Genomic DNA, 26,205 nt, shown 5'->3' with positions numbered 1-26,205 from the left:
TGAATTAATCTAAAGAAACTAATGAGTTATAAATTAAGATTACTAAAAATTAATTGAACTAAAAAAGTGTATAGCTCTAAAAGTTAGAAGAATGCAATAGAAACTAATGAGTTAATATTAGAATGGAATTTAAGTGTGAAATTTGTGGCATCGACACTTCAACATTTGTAAGACACGGGTCTTGTCTGAGGGTGGTGACATCTGTACTATTTTCTGTGTGCTGCAATAACTGTACCATAATGAAACTATAAAAGAGAGAGAGCACAATGACAATGGTGAATCGGTGAGAAATGGAGCAGTTTCTGTGGAGAGTTTTGCCTTTGCTAACATTCCTCATTTCCTTCCTAGTATTTTTTTACTTGCACGATTCTTACATGGCACAGTTACATCCTCTCGGAAAGGTTTCATCTAATCTATTCACTTTCATTCTTTCACATGCTTCTTGATTCATGTCTGCATAACCAGCAAATGTTTAGAATCAGTTTGAAATTTTAGCAGCTCAAATTTGGCTTAAAACTTGTGCAAAAGACGTTACTTTCTCGTTTTTTGCCACTATAGTTACTACTATTACTAGTTTGGAACTTTGTTATGATATAATCAACTGCTATGGTCTGAGAAATGTCATGTGAAGAGGTTTGAATAGTTGACTTTTTGTGCCACAGTTGACACAGAATAAGTGCAGCCTTCTTCACCATCGACATTTCTGGATAACCAGCAAACGCATTGTGACCCCACAAGGGATCATTTCTGGTTCAGGTTTTCCTTTTTCAATCCTTGATCATTGTATTTTTATCTCATTCTTTACATTTTATCCCATGAGGTTGTAAAGCAAGGTTCATGATTGCTTCTGATGGAAGATACGTCTGGTAAAATAAAAGAAAAAGCGAGGTTGTGGGAAAAGTCCAACATAAATATTTCCATTCTATAAAGATCATGCTAAAATAAAGGGTAGATAGCGAATAAAAAGGATACACTTGAGTTCAGGTGAAGATCTTAGGAATTAGGACTCACTTGAGTGGCACTAGCATCAATTCATTAATAGTGAACTGAGGATCATATTTGGTGTCAGATTTGAATTTTACATGTAAATCTTTCACCAGGCTGTCACTATTTACATGTGTTGATTGATTCTTTTATTTATGAGCCATTAACAGTGGAGATAAAAGAAGGGAAAATAATATCTGTCACTGAGGGATATGGTAAGCAGGGGAACTCTAAGCATGAAGAAGTAATTGATTATGGAGATGCTGTTGTCATGCCTGGCTTGATTGATGTGTAAGATGTGAAAATATCTTCTTGTTGTTTATATCTGCTGCAGTTCTTTAGATGCACTTTCCACATACATCAATTTTAAAACAGTGCAATAATAATTTCAGTAATGCAAGAATCTATAAATAGAGAAAGAACGAATGTGACATGATGAAGAAAATATAGTAAATTGTGCCTAAGATGGTTTGATCATGTGAGGAGAAGACCAATAGAAGCAGTGGTAAAGAGTTTTAAACCAGCAGAAGATAGCCTAAAAATTATAGGTAAAGGAAGAGTGGGAAACCAAGAAAAATCCAAGTTAGAGAGATTTGAAGACTAGGCTTTCACATGACAAATCAGCATTGTTTGCTCCATATATCTGTCCTTACTTATTGTAACATGGAATATTAAAAGTGATCCTTTTCTTCATTGAGTAAAAACAAAGTATATCATGAGTAAAAATTCTAGCCTAGAAGATTTGATTATCAATATCTTCATAATCGGTTGAACTCCATATGTTTATTTTTTTATCTTGGACATGATTTCTGTCTGTTGTACTCACTCCAATTATTTATATCACATGCTTTGGCAGACATGTACATCTTGATGAACCAGGAAGAACTGCATGGGAAGGATTTGATACTGGTACAAGAGCTGCTGCTGCTGGTATGCAGATGCTATTCCTCTATTGATCTACAAATTTACTTTATGAGTAGTATTCCTAAGAAATTGACAGGACTTCAGGGGAAATCCTAATATTTTCTCCTATGCTTCTAAAGTGAATATAGATTCCAATCTTGGAACAAAGAAAACAACAATTGTTATGACTTATCAGTCCTCACCTGATGTTACTTGGTGGATAACTTCAAGAATCTTTCAATCTCTTCCTAATGATAGTTGTCCTGTTTATGTCATCTGTTGTTGATATGCATAACTTATTCAGTCTGGTTCATGTACATTACATAGATCTGTTCCAACACTGTTTCAACTTTCAACAGGTGGTGTAACCACAGTGGTTGACATGCCTCTAAACAATCACCCAACAACTGTGTCTAAGGAAACACTGAAACTTAAGGTATCAGTGATTGATCCTGTATGTGCATTTAAATTTTGATAGAAGTAATAAGTTTATGTATACAGTAAGTAAATAACTAAAAAACAATATCCATCCTCTTACACTGAATTTTTTCATTCGAAGTGATAGAAGAAGGAGTTCAACTGATATATATCATTTAAAATTTTCAAGACAATTAAATATTGATCCCGTATGCATAACTGTTTATGGAGGTGTTTAATTTGGTTGGTTACTTATAGATAACTGTTGAATAAAATAATTGTTTCTTCTACTAACCTAAGTTTCCACCTGTTTCCAGCTTGAAGCTGCAGAGAACAGAATCTATGTTGATGTTGGTATGACCAGCAAACTCTGTCATAGCATACAATTATTGAGTTTCTGAGATTTTCTTCTAATGTTATACAGGATTTTGGGGTGGCCTAATCCCTGAAAATGCACTTAACACAAGTATTCTTGAAGGTCTCTTAAGTGCCGGTGTTCTAGGTTTGAAGGTAATCATTTCAAAGCTTGTGCATTACTATGCAAAGTTGCTTAGAGGTCTTCATGATTCGAAACCATCATATATCTGCATGACAATATTTATTAACTTTTGATCTGACTCTTTTTTCCCTTTTCTGTTTATAGTCTTTTATGTGTCCTTCAGGAATTAGTGACTTTCCTATGACTACTATTCACCATATTAAGGTACATTACTTATAAACTATATAAAGTTATAGCTAGAAATTTGTTTTAATTAGTTCATTACAATTTTTTATATTTGCACACCTAGTTCCTCTTTCATATTAGCATGGCAAGGGATTGTTGCTTTGCTTGAAATAGTGTTATTGCTCGCATTACTTTTCACTCAACTATTTTAGAACGTACTTTTCAGGAGGGATTGTCTGTTCTGGCAAAGTATAAGAGGCCTTTATATGTGCACTCTGAGATTCAACAACATTCTACAAAACATTCGGATCTTAATGATAAAGGTGGTCCCCGTACTTATTTGACCTATCTCCACTCTAGACCACCTTCATGGTAAGATGTTTTAAGACTTCATTTTCTGATTAAACTAAATGGCCACTAAACCATAAATTTATTCCAGATAACTTATTTGTTATGTTATGCTTGTTCCTTCTTGATTGATATAACGCTCTTGAAATTTGAATAAAGAATTATGAAGTGTCTTCTTTACTTTTCCAGGGAGGAAGCAGCTATTAAAGAACTTGTCAGTGCTACGAAAGACACCAGAGCTGGTGGTCCTTTAGAAGGAGCACATGTTCATATTGCTCACTTGTCTGATTCAAGTGCTTCCTTGGATCTGATTAAGGTATTGTGTGTTAGCAATGGAGTCTTGGTAATGGTTAAGATTACATATTGAAGTTGCGAATTGGTATGAGAGGTGATTTATGCATTTATGTAGCACAGGAAGCAAAAATTCGCGGTGACAGCATAAGTGTTGAGACTTGTCCCCATTACTTAGCTTTCTCGTCTGAAGAGATACCAAATGGAGATACTCGTTTTAAGTGTTCCCCTCCCATTCGTGATGCATACAACAGAGAAAAATTATGGAAGGCTGTATTGGTACACTTCCTCTCCTCAAACACAAAGCATTATCATACTTTAATCATTTATGATCTTATCAGTTATTTACTTGTTTTATTCTTCATTTCAGGAGGGACACATTGACCTATTAAGTTCTGATCATTCACCAACCGTGCCTCAACTCAAGCTTCTTGAGGAAGGTGACTTCTTGAAGGCTTGGGGGGGCATATCATCTTTGCAGGTTAGTGAATTACCTTGCAGTGAATTTAGACTTTCATTGCTAGTTTCCATGCTTCAGACTTTCATTGCAATTTTGAATGCTATAATTGGTCTAAAGACTAACTGAGGTTCAATTGGGAGACTTGTAGTTCGAACTTCCAGTGACGTGGTCTTATGGGAAGAAACATGGACTAACCCTGGAACACTTGTCGTTACTGTGGAGCAAGAAACCTGCAACATTTGCAGGGATAGAATCAAAGGTCACATAATTCTACTTTCCTTCTTTGCCTCTCACTTTCAATATACTATTGCAATCTAATTTTTTCATCACTTCGGACAATATTCTTTTGAACCAAGTAACTGAAACATAAATAGAAGAAATAAGAGTTTGGTCTGGACCAGCCAACAAAGGAGCTGTTTGTTTCTACCTAAGATAGCAACCTAAGAGGTTTTTGTTTGATGTGTTACTAGAATATTATCATTTGGTTGTGTAATTTTCTTTTTGAAAAGCCACTTAAAAATTTACTTGTGAGATTGTGAAATCAACGTATATGTTGTGATTTTTTTTTTTTTTAAATCTGACTAAATTCTCATTTATGTTTTAGGGGTCAATTGCTGTCGGAAACGATGCTGATATTGTTGTTTGGAAACCAGAGGTGGAGTTTGAGCTGAATGAACATTATCCTGTTTTCCTTAAACATCCTGTACGTCTTGATTTTTCTTTATCTTATTATTAAACTCACTCTGTTCATGACTTTCTTTGTTCTTAATTATAATTCAAACTTCAAACTGTTATGTGGAAGCTTCTTGCTAAATTTTTCTTGTTTGACAAATTTCATTTGGGAAAAGTAGAGGCTAGAGGAACCAAATTGTTTCTCCCACCCACTACTTCAGTAAAGGAAAAAGAAAGTTCCTCTAACTGCAGAGTGTATTACTTTTTTTTGTGCTTTTAATTACTTTTCTCTTGGGAGAAACCCTTTACAGAAAAAATTCACTCCTTCATATGAAGATATAGTTTTGCCGATTTTATCAATAAATGCTAATATTTTGGCTGTTTTTCTGAATCCCATGTGTAAAACAATGATCTTTTTGGTATTTAGAGCCTCTCTGCTTATATGGGAAGAAGGTTATCCGGAAAAGTTTTGGAGACTTTTGTGAGAGGAAACCTTGTCTTTAAGAAAGGAAAGCATGCTCCTGCAGCCTGTGGTGTTCCTATTCTAGCTAAACGAATTACTTAAACATTGGTGATCCCCATAACTTTTCCAAACCCATCTCAATTTCATTTAATTCTCTCAGAGTTCCTGATGCTTATTATGATCCTTATTCGTGTTGTAGGAAGGTTTCTTTCAGATACTAGTTTCTTTGGGGCCTAAATAAGAGATGGAAGTAGCTGATGGCATTGACCATTTACCCAGCATTCTCTTTCTCGTTTACCTAGCATATATACCATGTATTATTGCAGTTTGGATGTTTGGACAATGACATTAATGTAGTACTTGAATTTATATGTAGACTATAATTTCAAAAATAATAAAATGTTTCTGTCTTCACATATCATTTTGGGTTGGATTATGAAGCCAACATGAGCAAGAAACATACAAACATGTTTAGATAAACACCTTGATTTATTAGTGGTAGTTTCCTGATGCTTCGGGAATTGAATTTTGTTTTTATAGTATGGTGAATTGTCAGAACCTTGAAGAACTGTCAATGGTGCCAAATCAAGTTTATCCAATGCATAGATTTTAGTGAATTTGACTGCTTTCAAAACCTATCAAAGTCTATCTTCTACAGTTTTATTTTATCTGTCCCTAATCTATTTCACTCAACATCTTATCATGTGATACAACTAAATTGACAGGGAGAAGAAACACCTAGAAAACTCCTTGAGTCACGTAAACATTCTTTTCTAAATAGTCATAAAGTTGCTAATGGATAAGCATGGCTGGATTGGTGTGGTACATATCAGTCACAATAATATTGATTTTGGAACAGTCCAAAGAGGCCTATGGATACGTGTAATTGGAACAGAACATGCTCACGGATAAGCACAATAGAGATTTCTAGTTATTATTGGAGAGAAAGTATATCTGACATCTATATAATTGTAAACATTTAGTAGTACAAATAAAATAGCTATTTGTTCGGACAGTAATAACTGGTAATATTCCTTTCACAAAGACTGCAAAAAAAAGACAGAGCAACGACCTTTGGTACCACCTCTGCATGTAACTTTTATGTTGGTTACTAGCATTACACGTATCACCGAGGAATCCGACACCATCCTGTGAGGTTGCCACATGCATGATCTCCAATGCCACTGTTTGTAAGTTTGTGAATTTTTTATTGGTTTCATTCCATCACAAAATAGTTGAACCTGAGTCCTATAAAACCAGCTTCCAGAGGAGACCACAAGCTGAAGAATCACTGAACTAACTGAAAAAAAATGTTGGCGGCGTTTGCAAAAGCCATTGGAAAACCACCGGAAGAACTGAGGCTCCCGGCAATGGGGTTCAACAATTCAAAGACCCCACAAGAAATTGTTGAGAGTTTTCGATCTGTGTGGCCGGAGTCTGCAGTTTACAACCTTCCACACGGGAATTTCATGGCTCTGTCCCATGAAGACGAAAGTCCAAAACACCCCAGGTATAGAGATATAAAGTTTATTTCATTTGTTTATCTATTTTCATTTCTGAAGCACATGCATGCACAGGCCAAGAAATGGCTTTCGGTAAGAAAGATGTATCTGATAGTACTATAAGTTTGAAGTTGTTCTTAGCTTTGAATTCTCACCGTGAGTGGTATTCAATTAAAACTTAGATACTATGTTTACTTCAGTGAAGCATCTACATGACTTCAAATTTTAAATTTTTTTTCTGCCCTTTGAATTGGGATTCTATTGTATGTCAAGTTTTGTTCTAATCCATTGAAAACCATCTCCTTGCAACTACTTCTCCTTGTTTAGTAGGTTAACTATGTGTTGGGTTCAGGTTAGTGATTTCAGTCTCACTTTGAAGAATTGGTTCTAGTCCAAAATCAACTGAGTTAAAGTAACTTTGGGTTTAAGTAGTATATGCATAGGATACAAGTTTTATTCTGTCTACGAATCACTTTAAAATTAATCTTAACCAAAACCAATTTTATAAATATTCAACCAAACACACTAATTTGTAGTTGTTGTAAATGAATCAGGTCTATTGTTGTTTTGGATGATATCTTCTGCATTTTTGTGGGAGCTCTAGAAAACATTGCTGATCTTAGGCATCATTATGGACTTCCAAGACAAGCAACAGAAGCCATGATTGTGATTGAAGCATATAAGGTCCTGAGAGATCGAGCTCCTTACCCTCCTGACCAAGTTGTTAGACATCTTGACGGAAAATTTGCATTCATCATCTTTGATGCCAGGACTTTTACTCTTTTTATAGCCAGGGTGAGGTCTCATCACAAATGGTCTTCTTCTTACTCTACAATGTCCAGGAAGTTAAGCCTCTTCTACATGGATAGTTTGCTAGTGTTGTTTTTGACATGGTTGTTGCATCTTAGGATCGTGATGGAAGTGTAGAATTTCAATGGGGAATGGCAAGAGATGGATCCTTAATCTGTTCCGATGACCCTACAATCATCAAAGAGGGATGTGGACAAGCTTGTGGAAATTTTCCTCCCGGTTAGTTTAGCTTTTCTAAGTTTCCATTCTCTAAATGCTCTCAGCTTTCTACTTTCTCAATTCAGATAAACAAAAAATGCACTCTTTGGAGACTCAAGTATAAACAAATCTAAGCTCAGATATAATAGATATTAACTAGTAGTTTTAACCAATTTAATGAAACAATCTCTAAAATACTCCTCCTATATCAGTAACTTTTCTTTCAAATTGAGACAGTATTATTCTCATTTGAAACTAATTTCACATAATCAAACTCTTTCATCAATTAGCATGAAGGGGAGTTTATCTGGGAATGAAGTTCTTTTCTTAGATGTGATTAAGAAAACTAAATAAGGTTAACTGGCATTCAGAATTAGTATGAATTGGATATCTTTTTTTTCTTTATTCGGACTCTGATAGAGTACACACTCAACACCAAAGCTGAAACCTTAAAGAATTGCTCTTTCCAACATCATTGTTGCTCCCAAGTAAACACAGATTGCATTGTGATTTTCATTTACTTGTTGAATTTAAATGCAGGGTGCATTTTCATCAACGGAAGTGGCTTGACAAACTTTGATCATCCACGGCACAAAGTTCGAGGTGTAGTGCATGAAGATGACAGCGGAAATATCTTGAGCGTATATTTTCAGGTGGATTTGTACACAAAGATTCCCAGCATTCCTCGCACCGGAAGTGCAGCTAACTGGGCCGATGCTGCTGCAGCTGCTGAAGTCAAGGGAGAATAATAATCTGATCACTCTACTAAAAAAAAGTATAATCTAATTCAAACTTGGTATAACAATAACTAAGAAGTTCTGTTTTTGTATCCATATCTAATGAAGGGGAAAAGAGCATTAGCCATTTCATCCTCAAGTAATAAGATTTGCAGTGCAGACACAGCAAAATCTTCTACCGTAGTTCCTAGCTAAAGTGTGTTGCTTCTATGTTAAAAAAGAATCTTCAGTTTTTCTGTAACTTTATAAGCAATACCCGTTTCTTTAATTCAGTCGCTTCTTTATCTTTCCATAAATCTGACAATGAAACTATTTACCAAGAAACTTGGAAACACATATTATTGTTATTGCATACGATTAAGGTTGCAACTTGTACAGCATAAACTTTATTTGACTATTATGCAGAGAACATTAACATGTTCCGACAATCATGTCAACAGCACACACTAGTTAGTTTTTGTTTTGGTATCCGTGGCTACAAGGTTGAGGTTGAAATTTGATGAGTGTTACACCACAGAATCCAGTTGGGGTGTGACAATAGAGAGGTTTACAAAGTAGAGGACCCTTTCTCCCACGTCCATGCATACCTGCACCACCGGGGTTTGTATCTGAAGGTGGAGGGAACCCTCTGGCCTCGGAGGAAAATGCCATACTTAGAAAAAACAAAAATGCCAAATATTTTGTGAATATTGATATGGCCATTTTTAGGTGCCTTCATGCTTGTGAGTGCCAAGTGTTTAAATACTAAAGGGTTGAAGTGAATTGCAGAGTTGGAGGGGTATGAAGTTCAAGATTATGGGTAACAGAGAAATTGCTGTCACGGTACTTGTGTGACCAAAATGACAAACGTATATGTTTGAGATGTTTCTTTGTGTATTGACAAAGAATTTGTGCTAATATATTATTTATTTATTACACCTGTAATTAAATAAGTTATTTAAAAAATAAAATGATAAAATTATTATTTTAATTAAAAAAATATATATGGGACTACATAAATATATAAGACTAATACATACCTGAAGATAATTTAATTTAAATAAATAAATAGAATTAGTATATAACTGAAAATAAATATAAAGTGGTGTCGAAGGTTAATAAAAAATTAACTAATTAAATAAGATTAACTTGATATAAAATAAATATAATAATTGTAAACAAAGAGATAATAATTAAAAATAAATTAAATAAAAGTACATAAAATAATATGTAATTTAAAATAAATAAAAACTTATAAAATATAAATAAATTTATTAAGATTAATATTAAAAAAAAACTTAACCTAATTTTCCCTTTAACTTTTGGTTGGAGCAACTTTAAAAAGTTTATCTTTTTTTTTCCATCATTTGTCCTAAATTCTTTCTCTCACCATTTCTTCCAATTTAGGGGTTTATATAACTCATTAATTTGGCCAAGTCATTATGACTTTTATCTAATGAAAAGATAAATCTCATCTCTTCTTCATTTTATTTCTTTCCTATTTTCTTTATTATTTCTTCTTATCTCTTAGAAACTTACATAATATTCTTTTTTAATATATATATATATATATATATATATATAATTAGTTAATGATTATTTCTTTATTTTTATTATTATTTTCATTTTATTTAGTTATAATATTTAAATTACTTGATTTGTTTTTTCATTCTTTAGACTTTATTTATATAATATAAGATATTTTTATATGAATTTAATGATAGAAGTAAAAACACATTTTTATATTTATTTTTAGGTAAAATAATAATATTAATATTTAAAATAGATATATTTCGAAAAAGAGATTTTCTCTTCCATCCGCATACACAATAAATCACCATGAATAAAAGTAGATTAAGTTTGAAATTTTAATGGTTATATTACAATATATGTTTGGTTAAGATATAATAATTGTCGAACATTTTGACTTTATTATTTAGAGTATATTTATGAAAATTGTTATCTAAGATCCCAACATTTTATGAAAATTTACTTAATGGTAAAAATACAATATAAAAAGATTTACCACATTCATTGTCATGGGACAAAGTTTTAGATCATGTATTATATTATGCATTAGACATATTCTAACTATCATTACATGACACTTTCGATTTAAACAAACGAAAATATTGTATGATTAGATAAACTTGTCTGATAATGCATTTGTTTGATAAATATAAAAATTGTTGTCTGAAACTTCTTTAGAATTAACACAATGGATAAGTGTTAAACATTCAAAGTACAAATAAATGATGTACATAAAATATAAACAGTAGGATTGAGAACAGAGGGTCTTCTAAAATTATTGTTATTTTTTTTTTATCACTTAATTACCTATTTTAAAGTCTTCCATTAAAGAACAAATTAACTTAAAAAGTAATTACTTTTATGTTTACTACAATTCTTTAAAAATAATCATGAGCTAAAAGTAATGATAAACTTGATTGTAATATATATTATATTATTGAAATCAGGATATGTTGCGTCAACATCACTTTCTCCGAAAAACTTCTTAAGGAAGTAGTTAGTTCTTACATCAAACTTGTCATAGAAGTTTTCAATATTCTAAAAAACAATTGTTTTGTAGTTCATTTTGAGTATTAGGAGCATATAATGGAAACAATTTAAAAAGTATTTTAACAAAAATGATAATGCATGTATGTCTATATATTAAATGTGAATAATGTATGTCTATATAATAAATGTGAACAATATTTTTTTCTGTAATATTTATACCGATCAGGACAAACTAAAAATATATATGGATATCTCGTTAGATTATTGAAGTAAGTGTATATTTGGTTTTGGATCGATCGATTATAATTGATTTTCTAACGTAAAATCAATATTTAAAATTAATTAAAAAATAAAAAATTCACGTTAAAGAAGAAACAATTAATTTTTATTTTGAAGAATTCGTTCGGTCGAAATCAATTCTCCAATACCGATCGAATAAATATGTTCTAAATAGATAATATGGATGATTAATTGGAACCATATATATATATATATAAACTTATATTTTTTTATTCATTTTTATGTATAGTATTTTATTTTTTTATGAAAAAATTAGGTGTAAGTAATTAAATTAAGATTACATATTTATTTAATTTATATAAATAGAAATTTAGGATAGTCGTGACAAGTTTAAGAAATAACTTTTAAAAAATAAAAACGCAGCATCTAGTGGTTTTGTAGATTTAAGATATTAGTAGTTCAAGCAAAAATATTTTTTAAATGCAGATAATGTTAATATTTTTAAATTATCACGCAAGAGTTAATCATAATTCTCATAGATATACATGTTCTGCAATGAAGAAAAAATTGTGTAATGTATAAGAAATGTCAAATGACAAAGTTACATAAATGAGAAATATAAAATAAATTTTGAAATAGACTCAATAGATAAATTTAATTTAATTTACTTTTTATTTAATAAAGTTAAGTTAATATACATGCATAGTTTATTTTTAAATTATCACGCAAGAGTATTATTATAAATACTGAAGTAGACATTGGAAAGTGTTGGGGTTCTCTTAAATTCACTTATTTTTCTCTCTTCTCTCACATCCCGCCCAATACGGCTCCAGGTTTGCCTTCTGTCGTTTCGTCTCGTTTTGAGATTTTTCAATTCTCACTCACTCTTTGATTCGTCTTTACTAAATTCTCACAATTTACATGACAAAACCTCATACCAACTTCGTTTTTCTCTTTTCCCTCATATCTTATCTATTTTCATTTCTAATTTTTGTTTTTCTTATTTTACAAATCTTTCGATGAATGGATAAATGTATATATGACTCCCATAATTGTGATTGTGAAACCATTTTTATTTGCCAAGAAGAAATCAAAGAGTTCTTCTTTACTGGTTTGAGTGCTCCAGACACCTATTCCTCATTGCAAAGCAAAGCATCTTTTAACATTTTTTTCTTCTTTACAGTTCTTGTTTCTTCATTTACGGACACAGCTTTCATTTTTTTCTCAGTGCTATCTATACGCAGGTTCATCCTCTCTACCAAACAATTTTTGATTTTGTGCTTATATAGGGATGTGAATGGGTGATCATTTATTCGATTCCCCTGTTGCATTCAATTTTGAAATAATTGATCAAATTTATGTTTATTGCACTTCTTTGATTTTCTTTGACAGGTTTATTGTGTTGGGATGGAAGTCTCGGGGCAGAATATTGTTAAGTGTGATGAAGAGAAAGCATTGAAGTGCTTGCTTGATGCATTTGGCTCTGTGTTTTCTCTTGAAGAGATAGCTTCTGCGTATTGCAAGGCGAGCCGGAATGCTGACTTGGCTGGGGAAATTTTGTTTGAAATGCAGGGAAGCTCCTCAGGATCGTCTTCAACCCTTGATTCATCCAATGCAGATGTCAGGACTGAAGGGTCTTCTGAATCATCAGATGGGTATTCCCTTGAGAATTCATTCCAAGAAAGGAAAACTTCAAGGCCCAAAGTTCGTCCAGTTTCGGCTGGTACTGTTGCAAGCATTATTGGCAAGAATTATGTTAGACCTGCTCCATCAGCAAATGGGCCTTCTCAGACGACGAAACCAACTAAGTTGGATGCAAAGTCGCTGCCAATGACCGGAATCTGGCGTGAAAAAAATAAGCCAGATGTTTCGAGTTCGAAGCATGATCAGCTTCACCAGGACATGGAAGATTTCTTATTTAAAATGCTTGGAGATGGCTTTCAGCTCGACAGAAATATGATACGGCAAGTTCTTGGTATGAAATCTTGGCATATTTTTGCTGTTTTGAAAGGAAATTGAAGCCTGTTTTTTCTCCTATCCTATGAGATCTCCTTAATGCATTTTGTATTTACAACCTCCGTTTTTCTGAAATTTCTATGGCATTTTCTGTCTTCTGCGCTACTGATCATCTCGTCTCATTGTAGAAAACTCAAAATTTTACTCCTTCTTAACCACCCTTTTACTCAACTTATCCATTGTCCCATAGCATATTTGTTTGAATCTCTGTACTAAATCCCAGATAGTGACTTGTAGCAGCTTAATAACGTATTCGATATACACATTATTTCTCAAAATATGTTGAAATAAAATTACACAGATTCTATGAGATTCATAATTAACAATAAAACGTCATGGCTAGCATAAGCAAAACACACACACAAGTATCAACAAATGTCAATTATAATTTACCTTGACAGAAATCATTAGTCACCTTTTAAATCCAAGTTTCCTGTTAAAGCTGTAGATTTCATATTTGGTAATTGCAATTCCAAAATGTCCTAACCTCTATATTCAGACGGGTTTTTGGAATCAGCACAGTGCTGCTATCCCTTCCCCTAAAGCAGCCTATGGTCGCTATGGCACAATGATGGTGGTATTTAGAGCACACGATTTAAAATGTTGGTTTGAATCATTGTCGTGTTTTTGTACTGATAAATAATTTATTTTTTTTGTTTAAATTTTTATAATGGTTAGCTAACCTTTTCTCAGAAAATTTCCTCATATATTACCCAACTGATGTACTTGCTTTGAAAGACAAAAGTTATTTTAATTGCACATTTTTTTACATACGTGTGCTAGCAACACACCATAATTGATTGAAATTTTGTAAAAAACTAAAAAACCAGGACAGTCAGCATATGAGAAGTGGAGTCTACCAATATTTGTGATTTCTAATAAATTCTCTGGTAGTGAACTGTGCTGCTATAATTTCTCTTCATTATATTATTATGTAGTTATTTGAACATGATTATTATGAGCTTACATATGCATCTTGTTTTAATAGTTTAATGTTGTCCAGTATTGACTATGTGGCATGCTTAGAAAATAAAATAGAGTGTAGGTTGATCTGATGCAAGGTTTTGATGCTTTCTACCTGGACTTGGCTTAACAATTTAATGCTCAAATTTCTATCTTGGGTGCTTATGTTCTTATGTAAATAAATCTGGTGCTAGTTTGTTTTTATCAATTATTACCATTAGTTATCAAGCATATCGACTTAAATATTTTTACTAAATGCTTCAATCTACGGAGTACCGGCTACTGATGTGTATACCTGATTTAAATTATTAATTTTATGACCAAGTCAAGCAAAACATGGGCTGAACTACATTGTAGTTACCATTGTTTCGTTAGTTTGTATTAAAAGCTGACTGATTTTATTGCTTGCAAATATGCAGATACTTGCGGATACGATATTCAGAAGGTACCTAAAAATCTTCTTATGCTGCCATTATTAATATTTCTTTACTTTGTTTTCCCCACTTTTTTGGGGTTTATATCAGAATCTACGTTTTCTTTTTCCATCCATAATCTCATCTAGCGTTCAAACAGTGTAAACTTGGCAAGGATATCATTCACTTTTTTCTGGTTTGAAAAGTTAAGTAAAACGGGGATTATTAATAATCATGATTTTTCTGTTCAGACTACCCAAATCTTGTGTTTTCTTGCATCACTTGTTACCTATGCCTAATAAATATTTATTGCAATCATCCAGAGCTTGGTGAAGCTACTAGATCAATCGAATACGGCTTCGGGCAAAAGGAATGCTGTTATTGATGATTCAGCTGGTGGAGTAAGTATACACGCCAAGATTATTCATTTATGTGTCTGGATTACGTATTATTTTCATTATGTTTGATTGTAGATATTGTCATTTGTAATTTTAAGTTTTGAAATTACTTTGCAATGGGCTCAAGATTTTGGATTAAACATCAGGACAGATTTTAGGGGAAAGGAGAGGGTTACATTCTGTTGTGAAAGTTGTTTTCCACCTGCCAGCCTTACTGTTGAATAATGTCTGTAGTTTTACATGAATTGTTTCTGTAACCAAAATTCGTATGAAAAGAGTGTAGAATGTTTTGTAAAAGGAAAAAAAAAAGATTTGTGCTCATTTTTTTTCTGACAATTCTTTTCACTGTGTGTTGGCTGTCTCTATTTTAGGTTGTTTCATTCTTGCACTTGACAATTCTCTTTACTTTTGACTTTCCCCTTCTGTTCTATCTTGATGTATACATTAAAATTTTGATGGGCATATGATTCTTAGATTGCTATTGAAGCTAACTGCACTTTTACAGTTCACAGATATGAAACCAAAATCTGAAGTGCCTTCTTCTGAAAGAAAGTCTCAGGATTTAAATTATCCCAGAGGGTATCTTTTTTTTTTTCTTTTTTTGTCTGTTAATATCTACTACTTTTCATTAACTTATTTGCCTTTAAAAATCACTAGATAAGGGAGTTCTACTTCATCTTTTGTTTCAATTTAAGTCATGCTCTAACAGCATAATGAAATCACTTTCGTGATATTTTGGGTCTTAATTTCTATTTTCTTTGGGATGCAGTGGTAAGAGCATAGGTTCAATTAAAGGAACAGAATTACATCAACAACAAAAACAAAAACATGACCTTCAGAAAGAAGTGTTGTCTTCTTTGTTCAATTATCAAGGGCATTCTGAAGTAGAGAAGGCTCCTAAAAGAATTGTGAAGGATTTGAATATGAAATCACTATTCGGGCGTGTGGTTTTTGAACCTCCCAAAGACTTCCCGGAAGAACTCAACATTGACATGGTCTTCCCACGACCAGGAAACATAGACGGTACTTCATGTTATTCTGGAAAAATGGATTCCTATTTTGTTGTTTTTGTTATAAGTTCTCTTATTTAGCTACATGACTTTTGTAAAAGCAGATTTGTGTCTATATTTTATTTATCACAAGATAAATCCTGTACAAGAGTAAAGATATTTTTCATTTTCAGAAAATGTATTTATGATGTTGTTGCTATAACTTGCGCGTGATTTCTAAGCCAGGGGATTATTGCCTTGCAATTAGTTTATTCATATGCTTCTCTTGCCGTTGGGCCAAGTATTCGAATGTTGGAAGAATTGGTGAATCAATCCTAGAATCAAAATCTGTTGACTATTTGTTTCTTATTTCTTGTTAAATAATATATATATACATATATATATATATATATATATATATATTATATTTTATCTTGTTTTGAAGCTTTGTTCTACTTTATATGAAGTTTGAATGCTGTGTATATGACAGATCCAGAGGACGAGGAAGAATACAAGAATGTGCGCAGAGCTGTGAAGGAATACCGGGTGGCAATGAATGAATATTATAAAGCAGTATGTTGCATTTTCTGTTTGGGTTATATTATTCCACATTTTATGATTCGGTTAGATAGTTACTTGGTAGATTAACCTGGTGCGGGGTTTTGGTGATGGACACTGTAAAAGACTGATGGGTCATTTGTTACATCAGGCAGTTGATGCATTTGCAAAAGGGGATCAAATCAAAGCAGAAAAATTGTTAGAACAGGTAAGGTTTTTGATAGAGTTGTGCCCAGCAATAAGTTGCTACATAAGGACATATGTAGAGTTCTTTGATGATTTCTAGATAATCGTTTCATTTACATGTAGTGCTGCGTCTTGCATTCAGCTGTTTTTTTTTAAAACTAACACTGATAATAAAGGGGGCTCTCTTTATTAGAGCTTGTGTGATTAGTTGGCATTATTTCAGAACTACATCTTTTAAATGAGAAAAGCTACTATATTTTGTTTATGTTTAAATATCGTGCTTCCAACTGTCTTATTTGTCTAAAATAATGGAAACCAGTTATAAGTTATTATCCTAGTTTCTCCAAAATTTGGTCATTCATTGATGCATGCTAGGTGATGGCAGGGGCAGTTTTTTCTGAGCAAGGCTCACGAAGCTGATGAAGAATCTAACAAAATCATTCTTGAAACCAAGTTAATCTCCTCTGCTCTTAAATTTTCATTGTTTCGTTCCTTTTTAATACTTCGTTAAGGTAGTCAGTATTGAAAATCTGTATGTTATGTAGTAGTACAATATTTATTTTATATTTGTTGGCAGCAATAATGAAGCAGAAGAAATGGTGCTTGACTTACGTGACCATGGTTCAAATGAGGCTGTAAGACTACTGAAGTGTCACCTTTCTTCCTTTTCTGGCATTCCATGTAAGCTACGACACCGTACTGCTGATGAGTATAATTTATGGATCCTTTTAAATTTTGCTTCCTTTTCTCTATGGTAATTTCAATATTTTTCCTTATTTACATCAGCATTCGAGTACCTCAAGGTTATGGTTGATGCAAATGATAAAGATAACCCTAAAGGGTCTCGCAGAAGACTACGGGTATTAAAACTATTAGAGCAGGAATCTATACCATGGGTGGAAGGAGACACTACTGAAACAATACTGATCCGGTTGGCTAACATAGAGCGTAAGAGTTTGAGTTTTGTAAAAACATAGGATCACTTGTGACTCGCTACAGTGTGCAGTTAATTCATTGGTGATGAAACTTGGCATTAGGGTCGTCTTTTGTGGAGGTGTGTTGCCATAGTTTTCATCAGATTTTTGTAACATTGTTTGCACTACATGACAGTAGTAAGATTCCGTGGTACCTCCATATTTTATTCCCTTTTTGATATATGAAAATCACATATATTCTAATCTTAAAATAAATATTCACTTCTAATATTTTTTTAATAAAGCATTGAAATGTGTCGTATTGAAATGATTTATAAATATAATAAGTTAACAAATTTAATAATATATTTTATAATAATTTATTTATTGTTTATATTAAAACAATGTTTCTCCACAATATATCTTATGCTTTCTATAAAAATTTATAATTCAGTGGTTGTATAATCATTTTACGTTGGTAATTGAAAATAATTTTGGGACCAGTAGAAAATTGGTGATCACCAACTTGTTAACAATTGCCAAAAAGAAATCAGTTCACAGTGTGTCAAATAAATTCTTAGATAAAGTACTTTTAATGAAAATCTCTTAATATAATCATCTCTTAGTTTCCGTTATCATTTTCATATTCTTGAGTTTTGAAGACCAGAAAATTTGAAGTAAAATTGTCGATCAAATTTTTAACAAAAGCCGAAAAGATGACCAATAGTAAGCAATCCTATTTGTTTCCAAGTTCTCCTATTTCATCAATTTCTTCTATTTAATTTACAACATTTAATCTCAATATAGCACTCGATTTGGTTGTATAAGAGATAAATGATTTATCATGCAAGAATCTTCCCGACAAATTGATTTTCTTAAGGATCAGACACAACCTTTAGCTATTAATAACAATTGTTGTAGATACAACTTTCTACTAAGAAATATAAGACTTCAAACATCATTGTGACTTGATCTGTCTGTCTCCATCAAATAATTAATATTCCTGCAACAATTAACCAATTGAAACTATAGTTAACCTTTTTGTTATAAATTATTAAATTATTTTTATCTAAAAATTTATTGACAAACGAATAAGAATGTATCAGGAAAATTAATATTTAATTTGAGTTGGAAATTATAAGAGTGTTAGTATCATTAAAGTATATAAACCATAATTATTCCAAAATTTAAAAAATGTAATGTAAAAATTTATCAAAACTTATAATAATTGAAAATTTTCAATTGTCTGAACTCTCTAATGAATATAGTAAATAGGAGAAGGTAGCCATCGGTATGTGGTATCATGTTAATGATGCTCTATGTTACGAAATATTTATCAATTCTTTATAATTATTTTTATTAGAAAATCTAATTGATCTTTCTGATCATAATCATCTTCATAATCAAGATTTTATTATTTTATAGAATTCAAAAACCACTACCTATAGGCTATATTCAAGAAATATTGACATAGTTTGAGTAATATAATGTGTCGATTTAGAAATTGTGCCGAAAGAAGTATAAAAAATATAATCAGAACCACTTAAAAAAATATATAAAAATGACTTTAGGTATAACTTTTTAAAAATGATGTTAGATATATTATGACGATTAGGTTTCCTTTAAAATATTATCACTTCTAATTTCGATGATAAAATTCATCGAGTTAAATAAATATAATATTATCATGTATTTGGTAACTTCATTTTATACGGGCTTTAGGTTGTACAAATGGGCTTAACTTAAGCGGGTTAGAATTTTTGGTGGAATCTTGGTCTTTATGCCCTTAAAAAAACACATATGTATTGTGATTTATTTATTTTTTTTGTTAACGTCTATTGTAGTTGAAAGAAATATTCTAGATTCTGTTTTGAAACTTAAACGGTAAGGAAGCAGTGACAGAAAATCCAAGATTTTATTCAGCGCAGTTAAGAAGCAACGCGTTTTGTCTCGCTTTCTGAACCTAAATTCGTGTCCATTCCCACACACCGTCCTTTTGTCTTCTATAAATTCATAACTTCCCTATTTCCTTCCCAATATTCACCAAAACCAAAACCAAAACCCCCAAAAGAATCTTCTAGATTTTCATCATGGCTGCCGAACCCCAACCCCAACAAATGGTATGTTCCGTCCATCTTTTCATCCTTATTTTTGTTCTATTTTCCCTGTGTGACTGATCTAATGCTTTCAATTCCATTGAACATCAGGGATCATATTATTCTACTTTACATCTGTTGATTATTCAGGGTTTGAATTTTGATTGAATTTCCTGAACGAGATGATTTCATTTTCCATGGATTGTTTATTTACTGTTTGAATTTTATGAGAGAACTATATTCGTAGTGTGTGGTGTTTATTTTGTTTAGGGTTTGGACTCGATTGAATTTTAAGAACGACAGAGTATTCTATTTTCCATGCATAGTTTATCTATAGTTTAACTTGATTGAAGTTTTAGGACGAGAGTATTATTTTAAATTTTGTTTGTATAGGGTTTGAATTTGATGAAATTTAAATGAGAGGATTCCATGTTCCATGTGGTTTATTTAGGGTTTTGATTTTGATTGAATCTTGCAGAATGAGATAAAAGAAGAGCAAGAACTCAAGTACCTTGAATTCGTGCAATTCGCAACTCTTCAGGCTCTCATGCGTTGCGCCATCCTCTACTCATACGCCAAGGAACGCGCCGGCCCTCTGAAGCCCGGCGTTAACACCGTGGAGGAGGCCGTTAAGACCGTGGTGGCTCCGGTGTACGACAGGTTCCACCTTGTCCCAGGCGAGCTCCTCAAATACGCCGATCGCAAGGTCGGCGAGTTGGACCGCCACGTTCCCTCCAACGTAAAGAAGGTCTCCTCACAGGCCCGTTCCGTCGTCTCCGATGTCCGCCGCGACGGTGTCTCCACCTTTGCCAAGACCGTTTATTCCAAGTACGAGCCCACGGCGGAGCAGTGCGCCGTGTCCGCGTGGCGGAAACTTAACCAGCTTCCGATCTTCCCTCAGGTGGCCAACGCCGTGTTGCCTAAGGCTGCTTACTGCACGGAGAAGTACAACGAGGTTATTGTTTCCTCTGCTGAGAAAGGTTATAGGGTTTCTGCTTATCTTCCTTTGGTGCCCACCGAAAAGATCGCCAAAGTCTTCAGTGGAAATTAATCTCGCTTTGTTTTGTTGTTGTTTTTCTTTTTTCCGAATTTTTTTCGTTTTTTTACATAGTTGTTGCTCTTGTTAGTATGTCTGTTGGATATTATTGGATAATGTGAATGATCTGCTATGTTTTTTAAATAATAAGGTGATGTAGAATAATCGTGACAGTTTTATTCTCAAAGGTGCATTTCCATTTTTGTTTGGTCTGAACATGTTTATACAGATTCAAGACTCGAGTTCTTTTAATTTGGTGATGAAAAATTTGAGAATGGACAACTCTATTATAAATATAAAATAAGAGTTTATAAAATGAAAAAAAAAAATCAAATTTGAGAATCTTGTAATGTATGTAAACAACAAAAGAAAGAGTAATCAACGTGTGTGGCACGTATCCCACTCCATATGGTAAAGGTCTGCAGAGTCTGCACGTATCCCACTCCAGAATTTTGAACTGTCACACTATTTCCAAGACATATTAAACCATTGTACAAGTGGTATGGTCGTGCACCTCTTTTGCATTTTTGTTCTGTTCTGATCTGGTTAAAATAACTTAAATGAGTAGATTTGTAATGACTAAATAATTTAGATTTAATTTTACTTCATTGAAAACACTTTAAAGAACTTCAAACAATTCACAATTTTTTTTTGAACTTAATTACAGATTTGGATAAAATATTTTTTTATTCTTAAACAAATACTTGCAGAAGCAATTCAATTTTTTTAAAACTCTCCAAAGCTAGTCACAACTAAGCATAAAACACATTCACTACCAGTGAATGAAAATCCTTTGCAACAATAAATTTAATTTATATCCCCATTATTAACGTTACATTCTTCAAATATCTACTCAAAGCCTTTAGTAACATGAATCCAATCTATTACAGAACAAGGAATGCACGTACATATATGGCCAAAAAATATCTCGTCTGCAACGTCATGTTGTGAAACATCAAATAATGCATAGAAGTCAATCCAAGCATTATACTGACATAGTTGTAAGTCAATGACATAGTTGTAAGTCAAACATTATGGTTGGATAGTTGCGCTAAATCCAAAATGAAGACGTAACTCATTTAACAGATACATTCAATGAGGACAACAAACTCAACTCTATCTTGACTAATTAATTATTAAAAAAATAAAACCATTCCTCAAACCAAATAATTTACTTTGTAAATTATTCGATTTTAAAGAGAACGTTTAAATAATAAATAAATAAATAAACAAACTTTTTAAATTATGTCGTAAAGAACAGACAAAGATTTGAAAGTAACATTGATTTCGCAATTGGCATGTCCCGCAGTTTTTACAGCACCCTACTGGGAGTGCAACTCCTACTTGTTTAAGTGAACCTGCAAGCATTTGACTCCACCTCGTATTTCCATGAGCTTCTTTGAAATCTCGTGAAGAACCATTATCCTCCTCACTACTAAAAAAAATTTTTCAACTTCTCAATGCACGCGCAGATTTTCGTTTTGGGGACACACCTAAAGACTGAGAATCTTGAAGACTTGGATGACCATACAGAAAAGGTGGAAAAATGAGACCTTTCGATCAATGTTTTACACTTCAATTTCGCCCCTAACCGCATCGCTTTAGATACTATCCATCTGTCATCAAAACTGGTCAAGTCAATACCATGTTCGATAATACCTCGTGTGCGCAGCCGTTAAGTTTAGAAATCACCTAATGAAATGTCTAATTGAAATAATATTCACACATTCAAGAACTATTTTGTAGTTTAGTTAAATGGGGGAACTAAGGTGAAAGAGTTTACCACTCTCAAGGACTTGGTTGAACTCCAAGAATAAATCAATCGATCCTTGACTCAATCCTAGTAAAATGATCCCAGAATAAACCAACCATGAAGATTGAACTGCAGAAGAAATGAATAACTAAGTTTCAAAATTCATGCACTCCTGATGTTAATTATTTTCTTAGTTTCTTCGTTTTCAACGATGCCGTCTTTCTCCATGTTGTCCAGAAGCTCATCCACTTCTTTACCATCTCGCACATAAGTCTTGATTAGGGTATGATATACTTGTCTATTCACTGGGACGGCCTCTCTTAACAATCTGATGAAATCTTCTGCATCTTCAATACTGCCGTTATCAGCAATCCAACGCAACAATTCTGCAACCACCTTTGCATTCGGCTTCCATCCTTTATTTTCCACGTACATAGAGAGGGCAGTTTTAAAACATCTCAATGCCTTCTCCGTGTCACCTTTATGAAGATATCCACCTGCCACCATCGACCAACAGTTTGGGCTTGTGAACTTTTCCTTATTTTGTAACTCTAGGAGGATGGCCTCGGCTTTCTCATGCAAACCTTTTTGTGCATACCCAATGATTACAATACTAGGGATTCCAAAATCATAACAATTGCCGGAGGATTCCCATTCCGTAAGTATTTTCTCAGCTTCATCAAGCTCCCCAAGCTTTACCAGAGATTCTAACATGGTTGTGAAATCTCTGTTTATGCACCTCTTGCAAGCACTTTTCTCCAGATCCCATATTCTCATAACCTCATTCTTGAGTTCAAGTCGAGCATACATAGAGATAAGATGATTGTAACCCTCGCCATCTTTGTTACCTAGCCTCTCCTCAGATTTCTTTAGGGCAGAAACTGCCTCACGTCTAAACGCAGCTTTTATATAAAAATTGGCCACGATAGAGTAAGTGTTCCAGTCCATCACAATGTGTGGTTGAGTCTCCATCTCTTTCAACACTCTTTCCACTCCACCAAAATCAGACCTCACACCATAAGAATTTATACTGATCCTGTAGCTGAAGTTGTCAGGCATGACTTGGTTCTTTTTCATCTCACTTAGAACATCAGGAACCTTCTCATGCTGTCCAATCTTTGCATACATACACATAATGACATTGTAAGTTAGAGGAGACGAAGCAAACCCCAACTCCTTCATTTTCTGAAAATGAGAGAGGGCCTTGTCAATTTCACGCTGGCGAGCGTAGCAATTCAAGAGAGCACCGTAGGTCTGATGGGTTTTGTCTATATCCCTCAAGGCATCAAAATAGCTTTCTGCAGCAGAGAATCCTTGAACATTGCCAATCAAATCCAAATGCACCGCATGTTCCGTTGGAGAGAATATGCACGCACCATTCATGTACATCCACTCAGATACCTGCAGCCAGTCATTAACAACATAATTAACTTAAGGTGAAAAAACAACCAGCCTTTCCCAATCACAGTACATTCACAATAAATAAAAGCGAACCAAACTCTGCAATTTGCAAACCACACTTTAACAACTTTCCTACACGAGTTGCATATTTTTAATTTGGTCCACATACATGACAACTTCTCCCATACATGTATGTTCGGTCCGTAAGTGTAGCACCCAATAAAATTAAAATGTGCAATGTGGTTAGCAATCAACATACGATAGCAGTGATTTAACCGGTAAACGTTGTACTAATAGAAAGTAATTTAATAGACATTTACGCATAATAACGAAATTGAGAATATGTGTTTAGGAGACTAATGATTAAATTGACAAGTATTTTGTTTATGGAAATTTTCTTCACAATTTTGAAATTAGACAACATATTCAAGAGCACAATTATCCTGATGATGAGATTTTTCAATCTAATCTTAGTTCGTGTACTTTAAGAGAAGCATGAATGAAATTAAAACAAACCTGGAGAGCTTGGGAGAACCTACTGCGTTTGCGAAGGTCACGAATGATGCGTTGAAGTTCTGCGACTCGGACCTTGTTCCCCTTGTACACCCAATCGTCGAGCACCGGAACCACACTGGTGTTGGGATTTCCGAGGGGACTGATTTTCGAGTACAGGCTCGGTTTATTCGTCCTGCTAGTGTAGTATGACCTGCTCGCGGCTGCGATTCTGCGAAGAATCATCTCTTCAATGCCTTCTCTAGGGTTTATTTCTTTCTTTCTCTTCTGTCCACTGTAACGACGGTGAATCAATGGAAACGACACAAACACAGCGATCGCCTCTGCCGCAGACGAAGGCCAAGGACCCAAGGTTTATTAATGGGCTTCTACCTTGGGCCAACCATCTTTAACAGAAGTTTCTTCTGCACCCCCAATAAATGTCTTCCTCACCCATTAAGTATGTGAATTTCCGGATTCTTTCCGAAACACTTAGACCAATTTCAAAATTATCTTTCCGAAAAACACTTATTAATATTATTACAGATTTTATTTTCGTAAATCATATATTATCAATCAATTAAACAGTTTATTTCATTTCTCGTTTATTTATCCTTTTTCAATTTCTTTTATTTTAGTCTTTTTTATTTATTTTTCCAGAGCCAAACAATATATAAAGATTAAAATGTAAAATTTTAATTTTAGATTAACATTTTCAAAAAGAAAACTCATTCATAAATTTTGAATAAAGTAACTCAAACAAAAATTTATATTTAAAGTTAATTTAATATAAAATGACATGGATGAGGTAAAGAAAGAAATAATTCATATTTAAACTATTCATTATTTTTCATTAATCCTTTTTATAAGATATGTCAGATTTTCCATAACATGTAAAAACATAAATTTTATTATTGTCAAAATCAAAAGTCATTAACGCAAGTAATTTTGCACTTAGCTCTCCCTTTGATTTCTTATGTGGATGTAGCATCATGGTTGAAGGTGTAATTTTCTTTTGTATTAAATCTCATTAATATTTTCTTCTTCTTATCAAATAGTTTTATGATTATATTTGTGTTTCTTTTTTTTTCTTTTTCCGTTTCATGTCTCTTTTCTAGTTCTAAGATAGATTTATGAGTAATCAAATATTTTTGCACGGTATGGATTGATGAAATTCATGGCCTACATGCATGGAAGTGGCATTCGAATAATTATTTCTTGTGCCCACAAGGGTTTCTATTTTAAAACTTAAAGTTCATATTTTTAAAGACTAAAGTTATAATTGTTGCTAATCTAAGGACTTTAAAAATATTATCTGATAAACTACACAGACATTATGATCATGGTGGATAACTTTAGTTAAAATTCAAAGTTAGCAGTGTTTGATTGTATCATTCTCAAATTTAAAAATGCATAGAAAAACACCTGAGAAAGAAGAAAGAAAAAAAAAAAAAAGAGTATGCTATGTATAACCCTAAATACCTAGGAGAAAAGAACAAAAATAAGAACTTATAACATGAATTATTTGTCAATGAGTATTACAAAAATTTGTTTGAAATATTTTATACCACCCACTTTTTCAAAATTAGCTTTTGGAAAGTACCTTTTTCAGGTAAGACCTTAATTATCCTTTATCAACTACTTTTTTGTATATGTATATAGCTGCATGTAAATTATTATAAAACAACAATTATAAAAGGTAGCTGTTAGAGGGCAAAGAAAACATAAACAATAATAACATATTTGCAGAATTAGAAACTGAATTATCTTCTAAGACAAACATAATCTCTTGATACTGATGA

At 32.9% G+C, this 26,205-nt stretch overlaps 5 protein-coding genes across 7 annotated transcripts; 4 read left to right on the top strand and 1 right to left on the bottom strand.

Moving 5' to 3' along the window:
* Nucleotides 1–160: 160 nt before the first annotated feature.
* Nucleotides 161–5,623, top strand: LOC114187881 (allantoinase-like). 2 transcript variants are annotated; one of them, XM_028076277.1, is made up of 16 exons: nucleotides 161–401; nucleotides 663–756; nucleotides 1,155–1,275; nucleotides 1,841–1,914; nucleotides 2,247–2,323; nucleotides 2,622–2,658; nucleotides 2,729–2,814; nucleotides 2,948–3,007; nucleotides 3,195–3,340; nucleotides 3,506–3,632; nucleotides 3,731–3,886; nucleotides 3,978–4,088; nucleotides 4,216–4,326; nucleotides 4,672–4,770; nucleotides 5,167–5,310; nucleotides 5,406–5,623. In XM_028076277.1, exons 1-15 carry the CDS (start codon nucleotides 291–293, stop codon nucleotides 5,302–5,304), a joined length of 1,548 nt encoding a protein of 515 aa, XP_027932078.1. In that variant the 5' UTR covers nucleotides 161–290; the 3' UTR covers nucleotides 5,305–5,310; nucleotides 5,406–5,623. The 2 variants fall into 2 exon arrangements, with proteins under 2 accessions (XP_027932078.1, XP_027932077.1); XM_028076276.1 differs by having other exon boundaries at nucleotides 5,402–5,623.
* A 557-nt stretch (nucleotides 5,624–6,180) lies between these two features.
* LOC114187882 (stem-specific protein TSJT1-like) lies at nucleotides 6,181–8,721 on the top strand. The gene is made up of 5 exons (XM_028076278.1): nucleotides 6,181–6,392; nucleotides 6,463–6,712; nucleotides 7,259–7,499; nucleotides 7,613–7,733; nucleotides 8,253–8,721. Exons 2-5 carry the CDS (start codon nucleotides 6,513–6,515, stop codon nucleotides 8,459–8,461), a joined length of 771 nt encoding a protein of 256 aa, XP_027932079.1. The 5' UTR covers nucleotides 6,181–6,392; nucleotides 6,463–6,512; the 3' UTR covers nucleotides 8,462–8,721.
* Nucleotides 8,722–11,940: 3,219 nt separating this feature from the next.
* Nucleotides 11,941–17,897, top strand: LOC114188813 (putative nuclear RNA export factor SDE5). Of its 2 annotated transcripts, none has more exons than XR_003605460.1 (12): nucleotides 11,941–12,021; nucleotides 12,372–12,432; nucleotides 12,581–13,163; nucleotides 14,587–14,612; nucleotides 14,904–14,981; nucleotides 15,484–15,557; nucleotides 15,748–16,001; nucleotides 16,458–16,540; nucleotides 16,677–16,733; nucleotides 17,087–17,164; nucleotides 17,289–17,392; nucleotides 17,498–17,897. XR_003605460.1 is itself a non-coding variant. In XM_028077457.1 (12 exons), exons 3-12 carry the CDS (start codon nucleotides 12,596–12,598, stop codon nucleotides 17,686–17,688), a joined length of 1,503 nt encoding a protein of 500 aa, XP_027933258.1. In that variant the 5' UTR covers nucleotides 11,941–12,021; nucleotides 12,372–12,432; nucleotides 12,581–12,595; the 3' UTR covers nucleotides 17,689–17,897. The 2 variants fall into 2 exon arrangements, 1 of the variants encoding a protein (XP_027933258.1); XM_028077457.1 differs by having other exon boundaries at nucleotides 17,097–17,164.
* Nucleotides 17,898–19,461: 1,564 nt separating this feature from the next.
* On the top strand, nucleotides 19,462–20,960 carry LOC114188819 (stress-related protein). The gene is made up of 2 exons (XM_028077464.1): nucleotides 19,462–19,745; nucleotides 20,200–20,960. The coding sequence occupies exons 1-2, from the start codon at nucleotides 19,716–19,718 to the stop codon at nucleotides 20,770–20,772; spliced, it is 603 nt and encodes a 200-aa protein (XP_027933265.1). The 5' UTR covers nucleotides 19,462–19,715; the 3' UTR covers nucleotides 20,773–20,960.
* Nucleotides 20,961–21,820: 860 nt separating this feature from the next.
* On the bottom strand, nucleotides 21,821–24,764 carry LOC114186809 (pentatricopeptide repeat-containing protein At4g21705, mitochondrial). The gene is made up of 3 exons (XM_028074836.1): nucleotides 24,428–24,764; nucleotides 22,541–23,911; nucleotides 21,821–22,373 (listed from the first exon to the last, which is right to left on the bottom strand). The coding sequence occupies exons 1-2, from the start codon at nucleotides 24,647–24,649 to the stop codon at nucleotides 22,673–22,675; spliced, it is 1,461 nt and encodes a 486-aa protein (XP_027930637.1). The 5' UTR covers nucleotides 24,650–24,764; the 3' UTR covers nucleotides 21,821–22,373; nucleotides 22,541–22,672.
* Between the last annotated feature and the right edge of the window lie 1,441 nt (nucleotides 24,765–26,205).

This window comes from Vigna unguiculata, chromosome 6 (genome assembly GCF_004118075.2).
Source record: "Vigna unguiculata cultivar IT97K-499-35 chromosome 6, ASM411807v1, whole genome shotgun sequence".
NCBI classification, from domain to species: Eukaryota; Viridiplantae; Streptophyta; class Magnoliopsida; order Fabales; family Fabaceae; genus Vigna; species Vigna unguiculata.
This window is presented reverse-complemented; position numbering and strand designations above follow the sequence as displayed.